Below are 21,534 nucleotides of genomic sequence, written 5' to 3' on the forward strand. Positions count from 1 at the left end.
TGCATTCCCCCCGCCTCTGAAACCACCTCTTCTTCAACCTAATGACAGGGAAATGAACAAACTGCCTCCTGTATTTAAAGATTAAAACCTGACAGTTTCACAGTTTTTGCAACCTATGACATTTCAGTCACCGCTGCCCAGTAATTGATAAAGTTGGGCAATGCGATAAGAATGAACTAATTATGGCTGATTAAATAGTCTGTCTAAAAAAGTAATGCGCATTACTTGGTGTCTAAAAAAGGGGTACAAAGGTGGGATAACCGCAATCAAGAAAGTATTCAACTACTGTCGGATCACGGTTTGTAATCACGTAGTAAACATTAAGATATTTTTAAACATAGAAAAAAAAAACATTAAAATGTATGGTAAGATACTCCCGATTTAAAACAGATCATCGCTTCTGTTGTTTGAGACAACGCGAAGGTTAAAGCCTACGGCATGGCTGGTCATTTTCATTCGACTGCAACATTTATTTGTTTCTTATTTTATTTAAAGAAAATAGCATAGATCAAGTCGAAAGTATATAACAGATTACTTCATAGTGAAACCAGTAAAAAGAAGAAAAGAAAAAACAAAAAATTAGAAAGTTAAAAAAGAAAGCAGGAACAAAAAGAGAAAAAATCCGACTGCAACGTTTAATTAATCATTAAACTGCTAAAACGTTATTGTATTTGTAAAAGAAAGACCCTAATGAATATATTTCTTCGCCAAACAAGAAAGAAGGTAAGATACACAACGATTTGGCTACGGAGCCTTCGTCAGGTGTGTCATCGAAACGTTGTGTCGCTCTTGTTCGGCGTAGAAATAAATACATTCAGTTTTCTACTTTTTCTTTTTAATATAACGCCGCTGAAACCAAGCAATCCAATTACAAAAATCCTGGTAAAAATACAATTTATTTATTGTATAGCCCAAAAATCACACAAGAAGTGCCGCAATGGGCTTTAACAGGCCCTGCACTTGAACCTGCTCTCATCTGTGAAAAGCTCAGGGTACCAGTGGTGGACCTGCCAAACCTGGTATTCTATGGCAAATGCCAATCAAGCTCCATGGTACCGGGCCACTAGAGGATGTCGGGCTCTCAGGCCACCCTCATGAAGTCTGTTTCTGAGTGTTTGGTCTGAGACATTCACACCAGTGGTGTACCTGCTGGAGGTCATTTTTTTTAGGCTCTGGCATTGCTCATCCTGTTCCTCCTTGTCCAAAGAAGCACATACCGGTCAGTCCTACTGATGAGTTAAGGACCTTCTACAAAGGGACCCTGTCCAGCCCTCCAAGAGGAACTGCCTGTCTCCTGGAATCTCCTCCATGCCCTTCAGACTGTGCTGGAAGACACAGCAAACCTTCTGACAATGGCACGTATTGATGTGCCTGCCATCCTGGAGAAGGTGGACTACCTGTGCAACCAAACTCAGTAGGGTACAGATATGGCCTCATGCTACCAGCAGTGACACTGACTGTAGGCAAATGAAAATGAGTGAAAAAACAGATGAGGAGGGAAAAATGTCAGTGGCCTCCCTCCACCTGTTAAACCATTCATTGCTGTTTTGGGGGTTGTCTCATTGTTGCCCCTCTAGTGCTCCAAAGCAGCTGAAACTGATGAACAAAACCCTTTGCTACTTAACTGACCAGATCAATAGCCCACAAATTTCACTGACTTGATGTTAGACTCTGATTAAAAAGTGTGCCTTTAATTTTTTTGAGCAGTATATATACTAGGGGGCTTACGCCCTCCTCGCTTCACTCGCCAACCCCCTTGCCTGCGCTATGGACCAGCCACTTCACATCTCTACCGCCACGCTAGAACTTATATATATATATATATATATATATATATATATATATATATATATATATATTCTTCTATAGCTTCAATGGTGATTTTAAGAAATAATCAAAATAAGAACTCAAAGTTGGGTGTTTTTTTTACTTCACAGCACTTGAAGGACTAACCTTCCTTATTTTGGTAGTTGAGAAGTTTTACTGACATGCCTCCAGTACTAAACATTACTGTATAATAGGTAGGCTTCTGTCATTAACCACACTTGCTAATGCCAATCAATGCACAAATACACGGGGAGAACATGCACAGCCCATGTAGACTCTGACCATATAGCAATGTAACCTCTGCTGCTGGCACTGAGAGTCACAACTGCCAGCTCCTTCCTGCTGCCCTGTCTAAGTTGAAACATCTGAACTGAATTCAGTAAACTTTATAGGTGGACATTTAGCTTCAATTTGGTTAATATTAGTGCTGTTATCACCATACGCATGCACAAGAAGGCAATATCTTTGCAAAACAGCGCAATACATTTGTTGTGAAATAAGGCAATACTTTTGCAGAAAAATGCAATTCTTCTGTGAAATAACTCCCATTCATTTCTTTTTTGAGTAGCTTCTTAACTGTTCCACAGAGGGGTTTAAGAAAGTTGTTGGATGGATAAATGGGTGCAGTCCTGTAGCTGTTTCCGACAAGCCAGGATTTATAAATTGCAGGTACCTCATGCTAAGATTGATTAAAAAACTGTCATCAACATAGACAGATAGATGTGAAAGGCAGTATATAATAGAGTGAGAACTGAAAGGCACTATATGATATATATATATATATATATATATATATATATATACACACACAGTGGTGTGAAAACTATTTGCCCCCTTCCTGATTTCTTATTCTTTTGCATGTTTGTCACACAAAATGTTTCTGATCATCAAACACATTTAACCATTAGTCAAATATAACACAAGTAAACACAACATGCAGTTTTTAAATGATGGTTTTATTATTTAGGAGAAAAAATCCAAACCTACATGGCCCTGTGTGAAAAAGTAATTGCCCCTTGTTAAAAATAACCTAACTGTGGTGTATCACACCTGAGTTCAATTTCTGTAGCCACCCCAGGCCTGATTACTGCCACACCTGTTTCAATCAAGAAATCACTTAAATAGGAGCTGCCTGACACAGAGAAGTAGACCAAAAGCACCTCAAAAGCTAGACATCATGCCAAGATCCAAAGAAATTCAGGAACAAATGAGAACAGAAGTAATTGAGATCTATCAGTCTGGTAAAGGTTATAAAGCCATTTCTAAAGCTTTGGGACTCCAGCGAACCACAGTGAGAGCCATTATCCACAAATGGCAAAAACATGGAACAGTGGTGAACCTTCCCAGGAGTGGCCGCCACCAAAATTACCCCAAGAGCGCAGAGATGACTCATCCGAGAGGTCACAAAGACCCCAGGACAACGTCTAAAGAACTGCAGGCCTCACTTGCCTCAATTAAGGTCAGTGTTCACGACTCCACCATAAGAAAGAGACTGGGCAAAACGGCCTGCATGGCAGATTTCCAAGACGCAAACCACTGTTAAGCAAAAGAACATTAGGGCTCGTCTCAATTTTGCTAAGAAACATCTCAATGATTGCCAAGACTTTTGGGAAAATACCTTGTGGACTGATGAGACAAAAGTTGAACTTTTGGAAGGCAAATGTCCCGTTACATCTGGCGTAAAAGGAACACAGCATTTCAGAAAAAGAACATCATACCAACAGTAAAATATGGTGGTGGTAGTGTGATGGTCTGGGGTTGTTTTGCTGCTTCAGGACCTGGAAGGCTTGCTGTGATAGATGGAACCATGAATTCTACTGTCTACCAAAAATCCTGAAGGAGAATGTCCGCCATCTGTTCGTCAACTCAAGCTGAAGCGATCTTGGGTGCTGCAACAGGACAATGACCCAAAACACACCAGCAAATCCACCTCTGAATGGCTGAAGAAAAACAAAATGAAGACTTTGGAGTGGCCTAGTCAAAGTCCTGACCTGAATCCAATTGAGATGCTATGGCATGACCTTAAAAAGGCGGTTCATGCTAGAAAACCCTCAAATAAAGCTGAATTACAACAATTCTGCAAAGATGAGTGGGCCAAAATTCCTCCAGAGCTGTAAAAGACTCATTGCAAGTTATCGCAAACGCTTGATTGCAGTTATTGCTGCTAAGGGTGGCCCAACCAGTTATTAGGTTCAGGGGCAATTACTTTTCACACAGGGCCATGTAGGTTTGGATTTTTTCTCCCTAAATAATAAAACCATCATTTAAAAACTGCATTTTGTGTTTACTTGTGTTATATTTGACTAATGGTTAAATGTGTTTGATGATCAGAAACATTTTGTGTGACAAACATGCAAAAGAATAAGAAATCAGGAAGGGGCAAATAGTTTTTCACACCACTGTATATATATATATATATATATATATATATATATATATATATATATATATATATATATATATATATATATATAGACACTGTATGATTTATAGATAGATGTGAAAGGCACTACATAATAGACAGATACACGGCCCACCTGCCAAGTTGTTTCCCTGCCAATGGTAAAGTCATCCCTGATGGAGGATCACAGGAATCATGAGAAAGAGGGGTCCTTTCATCGGAGCAACGTTTCAGCCGTGGCATGGCCAAATGGGGAGGCAGCTAGATGGATGAGGTCTCCAGGACTCTAAAAATATCCAAACCTAATTATGTCACATCATCTACTGTTAAACCGTACTTCTAAAATTTTTATTATTATGCTGTCTTAAGGAATTGTTCTGTTCTGTGTATTGTATTGTATTGACCCCCTACTTTTGACACCCACTGCACGCCCAACCTACCTGGAAAGGGGTCTCTTTGAACTGCCTTTCCCGAGGTTTCTTCCATTTTTCCCTACAAGGTTTTTATTGGGAGTTTTTCCTTGTCTTCTCAGAGAGTCAAGGCTGGGGGGCTGTCAAAAGGCAGGGCCTGTTAAAACCCATTGCGGCACTTCCTGTGTGATTTTGGGCTATACAAAAATAAACTATTGTATTGTATTGTATATTCCCCCTTCTCCTCTGCTAATATGCTCAAGCTCAGGTGTCAAATTGATTGTGAGTGAACAGCCTTTTAGAAGTTCAGCCACAAATTCTCAGTTGGAATGACATCTGGACTCCAACTCGGCTACTCTAGGACATTAATACTGTTATTTTTACATTGTTTTCCTGTGTAGGATTTGCTATAGGCTAGGGGCTATAGTTTGCCTGGAAAACAATTTTTCTCAGAAAGTCCATAATTCTTGCAGACTGCATCAAGTTTTCCTCCAGGATTTTCCTAAACTTTGCTGTATTCATTTAAACCTCACTAGCCTCTCCGCGCCTGATGCTGCCACCGCTGTGCTTCCTGGTGGGGATGTTGTGTTTTTAATAATGTGCAGCGTATGGCTTTTGTCAAACATACCGTCTAGTCTGATGGCTAAAAAAACCTCAACCTTGGTCTCATCAGACCATAAAGCCTTCCAGCTGACTTCAGAGTCTCGTCTGTGCCTTCTGTCTGACTCTTAGCTCAGATGTCCTGTGTGTTTCTTCTCTCTGCTACTTTCCCATAAAGCTATTACTGTCTGCACAGTTCCTCCAAACTTTAATGCCTTCAGTTCTCGCACATCTCTTATTGGCCTCCCTCAGTAGTTGTCTTCTTCAGTTTTGGTGGAGGACCTGTTCTCACAGATCTCCAGCTGTCTCCCCCTCTTTCCATATTCTTAATGACTGATTTCACTGGACTCCAAGGGATATTCAGAGACTTAGATATTTCCTTGTCCAGCCTATGACTTATGCTTTTCAATCCCCTGTTCATAGAGTTGCTTTGAGCATTTTTTTCGGTCTTCACCATGGTGGGCTAACCTACACAGTGACTTACCTCAAGCTGGCCCTGCCATATTCATGTACTGTACATTTAGATTAGACTCAACTGAACTTCCAGATAGGTGACTTCTATTGAACTCCGTCTGTGGCTTCTGAAGCCAATTCGCTACACCAATGATGATTTAAATTCTCAGTGATTCAATGTTGCATTGTATTATCATGGTAAATATGCTCACCAGATTCATTACCACGTTGTTCTACTATTGCACCTTAAGATTAACACATGCATACATAGCTATACGCATACACACAGACCCTAAACACAACAGTGCCCCATGAATGACACACACACACAGCTGGTTAACCGTTGGCACTTTAAACCACACAAGTGCCTTAGGGAATAACACAGCCTGTAACTCTCCTAGGACTTCAAAAGGCTTGCTTATTATCGGCATGAACATACAACGTTTTAAAGATATCTCAGACCTAAATATTACTTTTGGTCTACAAGAATACATTTAAACATACAAAGGCTCAGCATCCTTGACTATAGGCAATTTATCAGCCAAGAATGCCTAACTTTATGTCCTGTTCCCTACTATTGGGTGGAGCTCTCACCCTCAGCCTTAATAAACCTCGCAGCATGGAGTGTGCGGCAAGTCTCCTGCTGCACCAGGTGCTCAAAGAAATCTACCTTATTACTTCAATCACTCTAAACATAAAGACAAAGCACAGAAAGTTAAAAGCAGGAATAATAATAATAGTACAGTAGAACAAAGAATAATAGAAAATAGGACTGATGGTAACGTCTGGCTATATATATAGTCTTTAGAAACAGCTTACGAAAAGTTAAAAGATGATAAGGATGAATGTCGCAGGCGGCTTGTGATCGAGCACTCGTAGTTGTTAATGAGATGCTTTTCTAACGATCAGATGGAAAAGGCCGCATGTTGCCAGCTCGCTCTTCTGATGTCGCTCCGTTTTCTTCTCCCGACGTCTTCTTCCCTTCTTCTTCCTCCTCCCTCCCATGTCTCTCTTCAAAATGAGGCATATTTATTCTAAAATTCTACCAGGGGGTTTTGCAAGATGTGATTGTTCGATATTCTGATTGGCTGGCTGTCAGTATGATGAATGAATTCACGGTTTTCCCCAAACAATAAAACTTTTTTGATGTTGCTTGGTACCTACTGGCATGTCTTCATTTCCTAGGCTGTTAAATAATTTTCTTGTCTCAAATGCCCAGGTTATAAACTAATCGATAGCCTGAGGCACCAGCAGGTCTTCCTTTCTTTGTTAGAGCCGCTGTTTTAAAAGTGAGGTACAACTGGGAAGAGGATATGCTTTGATGTGTCCTGAATTTAGTTCATCTGTTGTTGTTTTGAGCAAAATATAATGAAAATACAAGATTTTGTACCCCACAATTTGCATATAACAATAAAATGTGCAAACTTCGAAGGAGATGAATATTTTTTTTATAGGCCACTGCTTTGAACCAATCACAACTTAATAGGAGAGATTATGGCTATTAAATGCAGTGTGTGTCACAGCACACCATGGAGGCACCTATGAAGAGTGATGTGGTGCAACGAGCGGTGCTCCATCTTCAGCAATAACTCACTTAAGTCTGAACTACTAACAGATATGTAAGACGACGCCACCGCTTGTGGTCAACCAATCAGCACAATTTATTACCCCAGCCTCACCAATAATAGTTCCCGATTGAACAAAACGTACATACCCTGGAGAAGAAGCTAAAAGAAAAGTACCAGTAACTTTAAAAAAAAAAAAGGCCCAACTTCCTGTGGTGGGGAATGCTATAAAAAACATCCAGAGTTTCGAAAAAGTTGTTGATGGGAAAGCACCCTTTGTCCCACTTTCACCCGGCAGAATGTAGTGTAGCACTCGAATCAGTTCTGCCAGGTCCTGCAACAGCTTCTATCCCTTGTCCCATGTCCCATATCCAAACTCTGAACTCTATTTTCCATATCCGCTCCGAGTATTTTATTTGTATACAGTACATTTTTACAACTGTTTTTTTTTTTTATTATTACTATCCCTTTCAGATTATTACTATCTATACACTTAACTATTATTTATTTATTTTCTAGTATAATTCTTCGCCCACCTTAAACTTGCCCCGTGTTTGTATGTTTGTTGAACAGCGGGCCTAGGGTACATCATTTCATGGCACTGTATGCTGCAATATGGTGTATGAATTGTATGAAAATAAAGCCAATTGACTAAACCAAAACAACTGCAATATCAATGTTTAATAAGTCTGCACCCCCTTTAATACATCATCATTTAAACTCATCACGGAAATAACCAACTGCCTTTATGATCACATTAACACCCTGTGTGGGATCACCGCAATTAACTTAAGATGTTTGCTGCCCTTGTCCAGTTTGCAAGTGCAGTCACACACACACACAGAAGGCAGCATGGGCTCCAAAGACCTTCCAAAACAAATCTGAGACAAAGTTGTGGAAAGGTACATGTAAGGTGAGGAACATAAGATTTCCAAGGCTTTGAAGATCCCTCAAAAGTACAAACATTAAGTAGAAAGTGCAAAGCACCACCCACGGTCTGTCAAAAACAGGGCATCCATCAAAGCTAAATGACCAGGGAGAGGAGACAATTGGTAAAAGAGGGGCAACCAGGAATCCAATAGCAACCCTGAAAGATCTATAGCAGTGGTCCTCAATCACGGTCCTGGAGGGCTGCAGTGACTACTGGTTTTCATTCCAGCCACTCCGTCCTTGCTGATAATGATAGCTGGTATTAGCTCTATGCCTTGTTAGTGCTTTCATTCCTTAAAGACAAATTGTAGTTACTTTGTAGATCAGAGGTCCTCAATTACAGACCTGGAGGTCTGCTATGGTTGCAGGTTTTCACTTTAACCAATTTCTTAAGTAGGACCCTTTTATTTACTACTATACATTTTTTGGTCTTAATTTTAGTCTCTTGCCGGTTACCATTCAGAACCGTTAATTGCCTATTTTAGATTTTAGCAGCTGCATTTAAGTTTTAATTGTTGCCTGTTTAGTTAAATCAGTCATTAGTTAATAATGAGATGCAGATAACCAATAAATCAGCAGCTCTCCAACTCACGTACTTACCATGAAGTATCTGTGATAAAAAATGTTTTAGAAATGAATGTGAGGGGAATTGGAAGGAACATTAAGTTTAAATCTATTCTAGTCCACAAAACACATGGATAATGTTCTCACAGAAGGAAACTCTACAGTGCAATTAAAATTGCTCTTGGAGGAATGCAAACATTAACAAGCCAAATAGTTCAATAGCAAGTTTCATTATCAGCATGGACTGCTTTCTAATTAGGAAACTAGTTGGGGAAAAAAAGCCTGCAGCCACTGTGGCCCTCCAGGATCATGATTGAGGACCCCTGATCTATACAGCCCAATGGCCAAAGGATAAGATGTGCATCATACAACAATATCAAACATATTACATACAGCTGACAAAAAGAAGAGAGCAAGAAGAAAGCCACTTCACAAAAAGGTCCATCTGGAGTCCTGACTGAAAACCAACAACAACAAACTCTCAAAAGTTTCTGAGAAAAGACGACAAAATACAGCATTGGTACTCGTGTACTAAACAGACGGCAGTTCCTACCCATTCTAGTGTTGGGCTCCGTGGGGGAGGCGCCCCCCGGTTGCTTAATTTTTGGAGTTTAAATAATTAGACTGACCTACCCCAACCAGAAATACTAACTTTAAAGTTAGTAGGGGTGGAGCATAGTTGCCTATAGGTCCCTAATGATAATGTCCCCTTTGGGTGCCTAATGTTAAAAACGAAAATCTGATTTGCGTCACGATAATAGAAAAGGGTACTGGCCGTTCATACCGTCCATTTAGAACACAAATACCACAGAAACACCAAACGTTATGTCTGAAAAACCCAACAGAGCCCCTTTAGTAAAACTCCATCCCGATTGTGAAGTATGGTGGGGGCGGTGTAATGTTCTGTGGATGGGGAACTTGTCGGGACTGAAGGGTGGATCGATAGATCAGAGAATAGGGAGATTATGGAGGAGAACCTGGTGACATTTGCAAAAAGTCAGTAGATTGGTCAGAAATTCATATTTCAAATGGACAGTGAAATGGAGCAGCTGGCAAAGAAGGTGGTGGGTGTTCTGGAGTGGTCAAGTCAAAGTCCCGACCTAAAGTTAAGTCAAGTCAAATCAAGTTGGGGAGCATGCACTGGTACAGTGCGTTGCTGGACCCACCACACAATAAAACAACTCGGGATTCTGGTTGGCAACCCCCCAAGGCAGACATGCGGTCCAGTCCCGCCCTCTGGAAATGACCCTCTATCTGCCGCAGCCAGGTGGTACGTGGGTGACCCCTTGGCCAAGTTCAGCCACTTGGGTCACCAACAATTAGGATCCTATAAGCTGAAACACCCTCTGAGAAACGCGCCACATGGCCATAGTGCCATAATTGACGCTTCCCCCACAATGCAGGTAATGTGCCTCATTCAGGACTCCATGAGCAACACAAAGTCAAACCAGTGGTACCCAAGGTTTTTCTGGAGAGAGACAGCACTGTAGGAGTCAAGTCTTTGTCTCAGGTCACTCACAGCATCCATGTCTCGCAACTATATAGCAAGAGAGGAAGCACCAGGACTCTAAAGACTTGGACCTTCGTCCTTTCGCACAGATATCTGGAGGGCTGCACACTCTTTCCAGTGACCTCATGACCCCCACCAATGCTCTCCCAATCTGTCTTCTGACTTCATAGGAAGAGTCACCAGAGACATGAAAGTCGCTTCTGAGGTACTGTAAGTAAGCCTCTCGACGAGGTCAACACTCTCTCCGCAGACAGACACACTGCTGATGGCCGTGCCCAAGAGGTCATTAAATCCAACTGAAAATTAACAGAATGACTTTAAGGTTGCCATTCATAATATTCAAATTACTTCATATAGCAGAAAATAAATAATACAATTACACGGGCAAAATTGAGAACCCTTAAAAGATTCTCTAAGGCATAGTTGGGCTGTAGTGATATCTCAAGTAAATTCTAATCAGTAGCAAACGCCAACGTCTTCAATCAATCACTCATCCAAGTTGAATGGAGCAAAGGATGGAAACTTTTGGCTCCGTCTGACCGTCTAGTGTTCCTAATCCTAAAATTAGATTAAAATACCACAGAGTGTACTTGGCCATTGTTAATTTTAACTTTAAAAAGCCATATTGCAGAAGGTATATGAGAAAAAGGAAGTACATCCCAAAATTCATTAGCTTTTCAGGGCACCAGCAATAAATTAACTTAATGGTGTTAGGTCCAGGCTTAAAAGTACCCTTTGCTGCAGTGGATTCACTTTTGGTCTGCTGTTTCCGTGCTTTGATTTTTGAGGCCATTCATTTACGCACAAATCACTTAAGTCTCACACAAGCATGTCCGAGAGGGGGTAAGGGTCTGAACTTTGACTTGGGCATTCTCTTGCCGTGATTCTTTTCTTTTCGGCCATTCAGTTGTATGCTTGTGTGCTTATAAGAGATTAATGTTGTCACTTGATAAAATTTCAGGCCTGGCATTACCTTTCACACCAGTGGACCTATATTTTCCATGATATAAAGTGGAGCTTATCAGGCCATTATTGTCACATGCACATACTTGCATGTGCTCATTAGTATGCAACAAGTCACCATGATCTGGCACTGATTAGTGAGTAAGAACAGCCTTAGACTGAAACGACTCACTAGGGCTCAACTGTGAAAACTAAAATAATTCAAATAATTAATACGTTAATAACGCAGACTAAAATAACTAAATCAAGCAAACAATACTGAAAAATTACAAAGTAGGAGCAAATACAGAATAGCAACATTTGAGGTCCAAGTGGACTTGAGTCTTCTGGCTGTAAATTAACCATCAGCCCTCCACGACTGTGGTTTACAGTTGGTATGAAGTTCTTGAGGTGATCTATGCCGGGACATGTTTCTGTTAGACATGTCACTTTGGGTAAAGTTAAAAGAGTGCCACTGGGGACCATGACCTCTGGACAGGTGAGACCAAACGGTCTTTTGTTTCATTCAGGTATAACTTTGTAACCATAAGTTGTGCTGCCACATTTGTCTTTGGAGAGAAGGGCTTTTTTTTCTGGCTACCCTTGTATGAAATAAAAGTACTGTGAAGTTCGCAAAAAATACAAATTCACCTTCTTACTGATAGTCAATTCACAATATTGAGTAAGCAAGAAAATTAAACAATTAAGCGAACGATTAAAAAATACAAAATCAATCAATCATCAAGTCCGGTTATTTTTGTTGTAAACTCAAGTGGGATTATTAGTGGGTTAAAACTGATCAGTTTATTGGAAACTTGTAGTCGATCCACAATTAACAATCTGTTTATACGTTTTTCTCATTGTAATTCAATTTGAGTTGATCTGCTTTTGTTTTTTTTGTGGCTCTCTTCGTTTTTACATAAAACTGGTTTCTCTTTTGTATTTATACATATTAGGGGGCTTTGCCCGGAGCTCGCTTTTGCCAACCCCCATGCTTGCACTAGCCTCGTTGCGGTTTTGCCGCTTGCGTTTGGGGATGTGGATGTACAATTTACTAACTATTTTACATTACAGCAATTAATTAACCATATTTTAAAAAAGTAAAACGTAATAATTTTAAAGTAAATTATGTTTAATGTTGTGTTAAGAGTTATTCATTGCGTAATATGATTTTGTTGTGTTTGGCTTTGAAATTAATACGCAAAAACGTTTTAAACTTACACTTTTACTGTAAAACAAATAAAATTGTCAATATCGCATTGAATTTTCATTCTGTGTTTGGACTTTCACCGTGAAAACGCAACGTATAACTGCCTGTGATTTAATTTTGTTTCTCTCTCTCTAATAAATAAAGCGACTTTTTCAAATGTTTGGCTCTGACATTAGCAAATTGTCTTTGCAAAAGTTATTCCAATGGGAAACTGTAACCGTTTTAATATGAAAGGCATATCAAGATCTCCTTTGGTGTCTAATGTAATCCCCTGAAGATGGACTACTTTACCTTTCTTGGATACATCCTTATTTCTACAGTAATTCATGCAGTGGAAGACCAGATGGTGTTAACGGTTGTAAATAGTCTTCGTGATATTGTAAGTTGATGTTTTCATCTTCCGCACTATCACCACCAACTGTTTCAGCATAGTCTATTGATACGCATTTAACCAATTTGCAGTGTAACTGATCGACATTTTTAGCATTAATTCATTTGACTTCATCGTTTCTTGGTGCTGGGATTGACCGTGTACTCATTTTTACTGCTGATAACCCTTCGTGATGAAATTCTTCAATAAGATTTGCAAGAACTGTGTCTGACTAAAGCATTCACACGAATGAGAGGCGAGAGGACCGTGTGCGTGGTTTTCTATGGTTGAGAGGAGGGCATGACTTGAAAACATCTCATGGCCAAAGTCTCATCTCACGGGACTTAAAAATAAAATCTTCCAAAAAGTCTCGTCGCAGAATTTTTTTATATAATAAGAGAGATGTTTCAAGGTATATATACTGCATGACTAGTGTAATTATATATCTTTTTTTGATAGATTGGTTCTTCTGTACTCGGTGATTATTTGACGTTTTATATTTTTTAATTTTTCAATATACTTAATTGTGCTAATTTTCCTCCTTACTCCATAATGTGGATTGACTACCCTTGTACAAAAGCCACACTTGTTCAATTTTTTATGATGGCACAGTCATGAACTGTTAACATTCACCATCTTGGCCCAGCAGATCATAGGATGCAGCATCAGGGTTCTTTATGGCGCATCATGTGGTCTGATTGTACAACGTAAGTGAAGTTAAAGAGACACTCATTTCTAGGAAGACCAACAGCTGTCTTTGTATGTTCTGCATTCGAGGGTAATCCTACTTTAGTGAAGACTTACGGATTTTTAAATTGTTATGAAATGGCCTTCTAACTGTTGCCAGACTGATGAGTATATCGAGATGGTAGCACTGTAATAAGACTCGCAGGGTTCCAAGGCAGAGTTCATTTTTTAAAATAGACAATGCACTTAGGCTCAGTGGGTGTGGGTGGGCATGTGCAGTAGCATAGCCATGTGCCCTCCGGTCTCTAGTGAGGAAATTGGCTAATTGCAATTCACGTGCCAACGCTGTCGATATGTCATTTCCACCATTATACTCTTTGGGGTGTACCTGCAACCGCAATAGCTTAAAAGAAGCCTGAGGCGATTAGACCGGAAGGAAAGATCAGAAGAACAAGAGAAGGTTATTGTGATCAACAAGTGATTCAGAGCTGAATAAAATAAAATAAAATAAAAATGAATATTGTATAAAATGAAGGGAAGTGAGCCTTGCTCAAAGAAGAGAGTCCTCGCAGAAAGCAGGGTTGATTTCATCCTGCTGCAGCTAGGAAACAGTATGGACTTGGAATCGTTCTGCACATACCGATGAGAGGTAGAAGGAGGCAAGTCAAAGTATCAGAGTTCCGTGTCTGCTGACAGGGAGCGGCATGGACACGGTGCTCTTCAGAGTCAGGTGTAAGAATGAATGCAGATACAGAGTTGGTACAGTGAACTTGGAGTCACTAGAATGCCTTGTTGGTAAAGGGGCAAGTTAGGCGATGGAGCACGGTCAACGGATGAAGTACTGGGTCACACATAAAGATTGTTTTCTATTGGTTTTATGGATTTTATTTATTGAGGTTATTCATGGAATTACTGGAAGGCACGGTTTTATGGGAGTATTTATTTATTGACAGGATATTCAGAACTGCACTTGGACACTTTCTGAAAAATACTTGCTGTGTTAGGTGTCCCCATTGCATAGCTCATTTTAGTCATGGCTATTGATAATCCTGTGGTTACGGACATAATGGCAGATGCAGCCAAACCATACTGCCACTAGTAAATTCCACTCATCAGCTAATCAAGTGCATTTAATGAGCAGCACTTGCCTCAAATTAACTCCTTTACTGATGCGAGACCAATAAGGGTGCATTCACATCTGTCATAAGTGACTTCTGCTAACCAGTCAGACTCACTTAATCCAGGACAGGGCTGGAGGAGCCAGAATCTATGCCAGCAACAATAGGCATAAAGCAATAAACAGCCCAGGACAGGTGCCAGGCCCTCTAACACATACCCACTCTCACAGTGAGTGCCAATATGAGGGAGGGGAAAAGAAAAAAAAAAACCATTGGGAAACATTTTTAAAATCCTGATTTTGTTTTTCTAAGGTATTAAGTGTTTCATAATGAGGGGAAAAATTAAATTTCAAATGATTTATAGCATAAGGCTGCCGCATAAAATGGGTAAAGAGTGAAAGGGTCTGAACACTTTGTGAATCAGCTTTACTTTTGTAAAATGTAATGTCACGGTCAATTATACAAAAAGTAAGCGAAAAGAATAACCCTATTTTGTTTTGAACTGTTACTGTAAAGTTCGTTGCAACAATGAAATTAAAGGTGCTATATGAAACTAATTGTTTATTAAGACTGAAGATGCAATAAAAATGTGCAACTGTACAAAAGCAGTTGAGCCAACAACCTTCCAAGTTATCGTATAACACTGCATTATCATCTGTCCAATTCCTTAACATATAGGGAGGGAAATAACAAATGGCAATGCATAGAGACATGTTGGCGCTTATTACATACATTATTCATGAAGACTCAACTGGAAAGGCACTAAAAGTATCAAGAAATAAATAGAAAATATTGAAAACAAGTTTAAAGATTTTTGCATCAATTTGTGATTTAAAACAGATGGCCTAATGATCAAATAACCATACGATACACAACTCATGAAGAAGCTAGTAAAAAAGCATTCTCAAGAACAATATAATTCATTAAATGTGAATTTTAAAACTATTGCTCCACATGATGTTTTAACCCATTATTTCTTATAAACACAATAATTAAGACCGATACCTTCATCCCAACTTGGAATGGCTGTGGCCTCTACAGCAAGGAGGTCTTTCACAAATGCGCCAGTGCAAGCCATTCCCGATGCACTTTAGGATTTGACTTGAGCACCATAAAATGGAAACGTGGCAAGGGAATTGTTTATAAAGATAAATTAAGAACTTCAAATGCAGCACGGATAATTTGTAGAGTGACTCAAAGTGATAATTAATTAGTAGTAGACAGTCAACATTTTTTGGTCCGTTTTCATGACAGTTAATATGAAAGAGTGGCAAGTAAAAAAAGAAAAGACCACCACCACCATGAGAAAATACAAAAGAAATGTTAAAAATGAACAATTTTAATGGAGCACATGCTCCTGTCAAAAGGAAGAAAAAAATAAAAAATCTGCCAAGTTTACACTGTTACTGACTGTTACATGAGACGGGGTGACGACCCAAACAAATAATGTGTGTTTTGTTGCTGCACAAACAATGTACCACTTCTTGAGATGTCCTGGGGGTGAATGAGTAATGTCAATTCTTTTAAAATCTCTTTCGCTTCATAATCTCTGGCTTCCAGCTTACTGGATGCGTTTCCTCAGTCTGTGAATGAAAAAAAAAATTCATTAATATTAAAAAACCCACCTACAATGGGATGAATTAACGTAGACCTCAGCGTTAAACGTTTACGGTGCGCCATCTACTGGAATGTATATTGTAATGCATGTAGGAATAAAATGCCTTGCATTTGTCATTCCAGCAGATGGCACATTATAAACATTTGCAGTAATAAAATGCATTACTATAAATATTTGTCATGCGCCATCTTTTGTAGTGACCGAGACATAATGAACACTGTGCCCTCAAGACCAAAAATTTAGAGTCCATAATTTTTTACCTTTCATTGTAAGAGTGTCAAAAAATGTGGAATGCTGCATGAATATGTTAAAAATTAGCAAACTCAATAAATCTCTCTCTATACACATTCCTTACTATACAACAGAGGACCCCCAGGACTAAACTAGAGAACCCCTGCTATACAGCCTACACGGTTCATCCAGCAATATATCTCCCATTTCATGTAGATGCTGGTTCAGAACATGGTGGAAGATACCAACGATGTTAGTAGTGCTAATCATTGCCCCCTCTAGTAACAGCAGATATGAACAATCACTGACTGGCGATAGCACACCACACCATGATGTCCAGTGCAGGCCCTATGGGTGGCAGGCATATACACACACACACACACAAAAGACATTGGCTCTCTCGACACTCCAATCTGACATGCACATGGCCATCCCACCTTCTCAGGCAGAATCGGCTCTCATCACTAAAGACTTAAAAATGTCATTCTTTATTCCAAACAACTTTGTTTGAAGCACCACTGTAGGTGTGGAAGGCAATGACAATGAGCGAAGTTTTAGTTGGCCATGGGGAACACATATTGCATATGATCCGAGTGAACACTTCTGGTGCACCAGTGGCTATGGTGTGTGCGGCTGTGGCTGGACAGTCTGCCACAGCCTCCCTTTCAGATGGTCATTCATACAGCGGAGCCATGTAGAACCATGTCTCCTATCCCATTGTCGCTACCACTGATGTATATGCACAATGGCTGTCCAATTTGTTGCACAATTTCATGAAAGAGCTACCCTGCTTTGTGAGGCTCACTATACAACTCCTTACAAACTCCCTTAACTGCACAAACGGTGTACATGGACATCTACAGGGAGATTCACTCAAAAGAGGCCTCAAATATTCTGTAATAAGTCTCGCTAGGACAAAGCAATCTGAAGGAAACATCGTACAATTTGCTCCTCCTTCGAACAAGCTGGGATGCCCCTGCGTCACAGCGATGAGGTAGGCGCCGGACAGCTGTCGTGACGTTTAACCTCTGGGTGCAAACTGCCCGCACCCCTTCACTCAGTCCATCAACTTCTCATCAGGATGGTGGTGTACAGTATTGAGCAGCACATCTTCATGGTGCTAACCTATGGGGTCACCAATTCGTTTAAGCGATGTCAGAATCAACTGGATGACTGTTAGTTAACTGAAGGTTACTTCCAGCAAGATGGTGCAATGTGTCACACATCGGCAAGGAGCACAGCAGAAACTGAATCCTTCTTTGGCAACAGGGTAATTTCAAAGGGGCTTTGGCCGCCGCAGCCACCGGATCGGACACCACCAGAATTCTTCCTTTGGGGCCTGCTCATTGGAAAAAGCCTCGCACTGTGGAAGATTTGAAGGAAAACATCCTACGTGAAATCTTTGCTATTTCCCCCGTAACACTTGCCAATAAGTTCAGGAACATGGAGCGTTGCATTGAACTGCGTCTGGCAGAAAACAGAAATCACTTCCAGCATTGCATGTAACACAATCGATTACACATACGTCAAGGTGTAGTGTATTTTTTTTTGTTTCAGACTGCTTCATCCTAACGAGTGAATATCCTTGTATCAGGCATGAAGAACACTTCACAAAGTACAGTATACCATGTGGTAACACAAACTATTGTGTCACCGGTATGAAGTTTCCCGAATTCGGTATCCCCATGGGGTGGCTCCAGTGACCTCAAAACCCTGATCACATATCATCTGCCCTCTATTGTTACCACAGTGTATTAGAGTGTTTCAAAATGGATTCCTTCAGGATGTTCTTTCACTTTCCAGTTGTATTTACATTCAAGAATCAACTCCAGATTAGTAAACATTGCCATAGTTCACTGCAAAAAAGTATTTGCAGTAACACACAAAAGCCATCTTTTTTATTAAATGAGGATATATTTCTACATGGGCGGCATGGTAGCACAGTGGTAGCGCTGTAGCCACGCAGTAAGTAGACCTGGGTTCGCTTCCTGGGTCCTCCCTGTGCGAAGTTTGCATGTTCTTCCCGTGTCTGCGTAGGTTTCCTCCGACAGTCCAAAGACATGCAGGTTAGGTGCATTGGCGATACTAAATTGTCCCTAGTGTGTGCTTGGTGTGTGTGTGTGCCCTGCAGTGGGATTGGTTCCTGCCTTGCGCCCTGTGTTGGCTGGGACACCAGCAGAACCCCGTGACCCTGTGTTAGCATATAGTGGGCTGGATGATGGATGGATGGATATTTCTACATTCTCTTCGGTGAATACAGGGGCTCCTGATAAGTCAGTCACACATACAGCTAATCATTCCATTCAGAATAGTTTATGGAATATAGTTTCCATGCACTTAAGCCAAAATTTCAAAATACAGTATATACACTTAATATTGTATTGCAGGTGTTCCATTTACTGCCTTTTAAATACATTTGTCTCAACCATTCCCAGTAGAAGAAGAATGAAAAATTCATAAACTAAGTAAATTTAACTGAGAAGAATCCATCCTAAAAAGAGGATACTGCAAGGACAAAAAAATAAAACTGCCAAATGAATGTTTCTATCATTAATTTAATCCAACCTCTTAATACTCGACACATGTATACAAAGTTAAATCTTACCGCTGTGTCATCTTCTTTATACACTTTGATGGTCTTGTCGGCCTCAGCAGTGATTAGCCTGGACTCTGAATTATCAAAAACACAGGCAAAGATTCCAGATTCGCTGTCCAGTGACCCAGGCTGTACAGCTGCATGAATCTTCTGGAAGTTGTAACCAGTCCTCCAGTCCCACAAGTGGATAGTGCCATTGTCAGCTAAAAAACAAAAATAGAAATAAAATATTTAAACCACCTCAGAAAAACACCCTCTATTTATTAACGCTCTACTTGCATCTACATAGGATTCAGCTGTTCAGCTTTGAACACAAACCAAAAAAACTTGAAATAGTACAGTCAATTCTCAACTTTCAGGAATTTAACTTTTGTGATTTCAAGTATTTGAGCAATTTTTTCTTTTTCACTTTCATGTTGGCAACCTCACACATTTTCAGGCTTTGCGGCTATGTGCAGTAGGGAAAAAAGGAGATGCTCAAGTTTGGGGAGCGGTAAGAACTTGTACCGATCAACCTGACAGTAGGACACAATTGCTGGGATGGACCGCCTTAAAAACGCATGAGCACAGCAATTGGGGAGGACCTTCGAGTGGAGGAAATCATCTTCTGGATTCATGAGCCTGTATAAATGGACTAGCTACCTAACGAAAATACCTACAGCGTGCTTCCAATGGAATATATACAGGGCATGGCCTACTAGGAGAAGACCTAATGGCATACTTAAAACGCACTGAGGAGACCAGAACAAGTTAGAGATGGCCGTTGGTATTGAGGAAATCTAAATTTGATTCAGCCTGTTAATATAATCTTCACTGGTGGTGGTGGAGGGAGGAGATAAAAATAAAGGTGGGGAAACCAGACCAAATGCGGGGGCACCATTCCACTGATGTGAATTTTTAAAATTAGGCGTAGAAACAGTACTTTTTTCCCCTGATGGCAACACAAATTAGATAATCTACAAGTCTCTAACTAATCCGAACAATACATTCGATCTGTTTTCGCTGTTCTGTTATTTTACCGAGTAATAATTTCCATTTGTTAGCACCAATGCGATCTTTACTATCATTTTTTTTTGAGACTTTCAAATTTTCCCACTTCCATTATCATCTCTAACCTGCTCAGCATGTGTATCACTGGACTTGCTTCCAAAGGTTGTAAGTATGACGCGACTTGTCCGTCTTGCGAGACGTGAAAGTGTCTCTCTGTCTCTCAAAGATTAGGGTTGCCAGACGTCCCTTATATACGGGACATGTCCCGTATTTGATAATTTTGTCCCCTGTCCTCAACTTTCAGGGACACCCAAATGTCCCGTATTTAGTTCATTTTAGTACTTTCATTATCTCTAACCTGCTCTGCATGTGTATCACGCCAACGTTTTTGAATTCTTTACGACATTCTACTTTGTCATCTACTCTGTCTTTATTTCTGGCACCAGGCGTGGTTAAATCTCTTGGCACAAAGTCTTGTCTCATGGGACATGAAAGTATCTCTCTGATAAAGTCTTGTTTCGTCTCAGGATTTTTTTTATTATAATCAAGAGATGATCACCTTAAACACCTTTCAATGTGTCATCCTGGAGTTTTTATGGTAAGTTATTACAATTTTAAATTATTAGACATCATTTCAAATAACTACAAACACATTATTTGCATCATAAAGAAATGTAAAAATAATCAAGCCATATATTTTACCAAAGTATTATAACAGATATAACCAAAGTGCACTTCTTTGTTTCTTGAGTTCATATGCCTACTATTAGGATGAGTTACGAAAAAAGATTAAAAGAACTGAACCTTCTCAGTTTAAGCAAAAGATTCAAAGGAGATATGATTGAAGGGTTTAAAATTATGAAGGGAAGTAGTCCAGTGGATTGAGACGGTGACTTTAAAATGAGCTCAACAAAAACACGGGGACACAGGTGGAAACTTGTCAAGGGTAAATTTCACTTAAACTAGGAAGTTTTTCTTCATACAAAAAACAAACTTGTGGAATAAGTGGCCAAGTAGTGTGGTGGACCATCAGGACTTTAGGGACATTCAAAACTTGACCTGATGTTATTTTGCAAGAATTAAGTGGATAGAACAGGCTCACCTAGATTGTTCTAATGTTCTACCACACCTCTAATCCCAGTCTGCATATACATCAAAAATTTAAAAACTCTAACGGCTACTTTTACAAGGAGGTTTAGGTGGGGAAAGCCATAGGATTTTTTTTTCCCCTCACTATTTTTATGACTGCAATTCTTGATTTATATTAATTTGCATGTTTGATTTTTTTTTTTAAATTTAATTAAAAACTGTGATCATATAACAAAATATACAATAAATTTGTAAAAAGAAAAAAAAATTACCTCCTGAAACAAGAACTCCATCAGAATTTATAGCAAGTGTGTTAATGATAGCATTGTGGCCTGAAAGGTTTTGGATAAAACTTCCATCTGGAAATTTCCACTGTTTGATGTTGTCTGGTGAACCAGAAGCAAATGTGTACCTGAAAATAAA

The 21,534-nt window shown here is 39.8% G+C and overlaps 1 protein-coding gene across 1 annotated transcript in view; it reads right to left on the reverse strand.

Moving 5' to 3' along the window:
- Positions 1 to 15,908: 15,908 nt before the first annotated feature.
- Positions 15,909 to 21,534, reverse strand: part of plrg1 (pleiotropic regulator 1) — a 32,414-nt gene continuing 26,788 nt past the window's right edge. Inside the window, exons 13-15 of the mRNA XM_039750281.1 lie at positions 21,384 to 21,523; positions 19,042 to 19,235; positions 15,909 to 16,170 (exon numbers count right to left, since the gene is read on the reverse strand). Of these exons, the coding sequence (XP_039606215.1) occupies positions 16,111 to 16,170; positions 19,042 to 19,235; positions 21,384 to 21,523 (394 nt within the window). The 3' untranslated portion in view covers positions 15,909 to 16,110. The remainder of the gene's footprint in view (positions 16,171 to 19,041; positions 19,236 to 21,383; positions 21,524 to 21,534) is intronic.

This window comes from Polypterus senegalus, chromosome 4 (assembly GCF_016835505.1).
Source record: "Polypterus senegalus isolate Bchr_013 chromosome 4, ASM1683550v1, whole genome shotgun sequence".
In the NCBI taxonomy this organism is placed as follows: Eukaryota; Metazoa; Chordata; class Cladistia; order Polypteriformes; family Polypteridae; genus Polypterus; species Polypterus senegalus.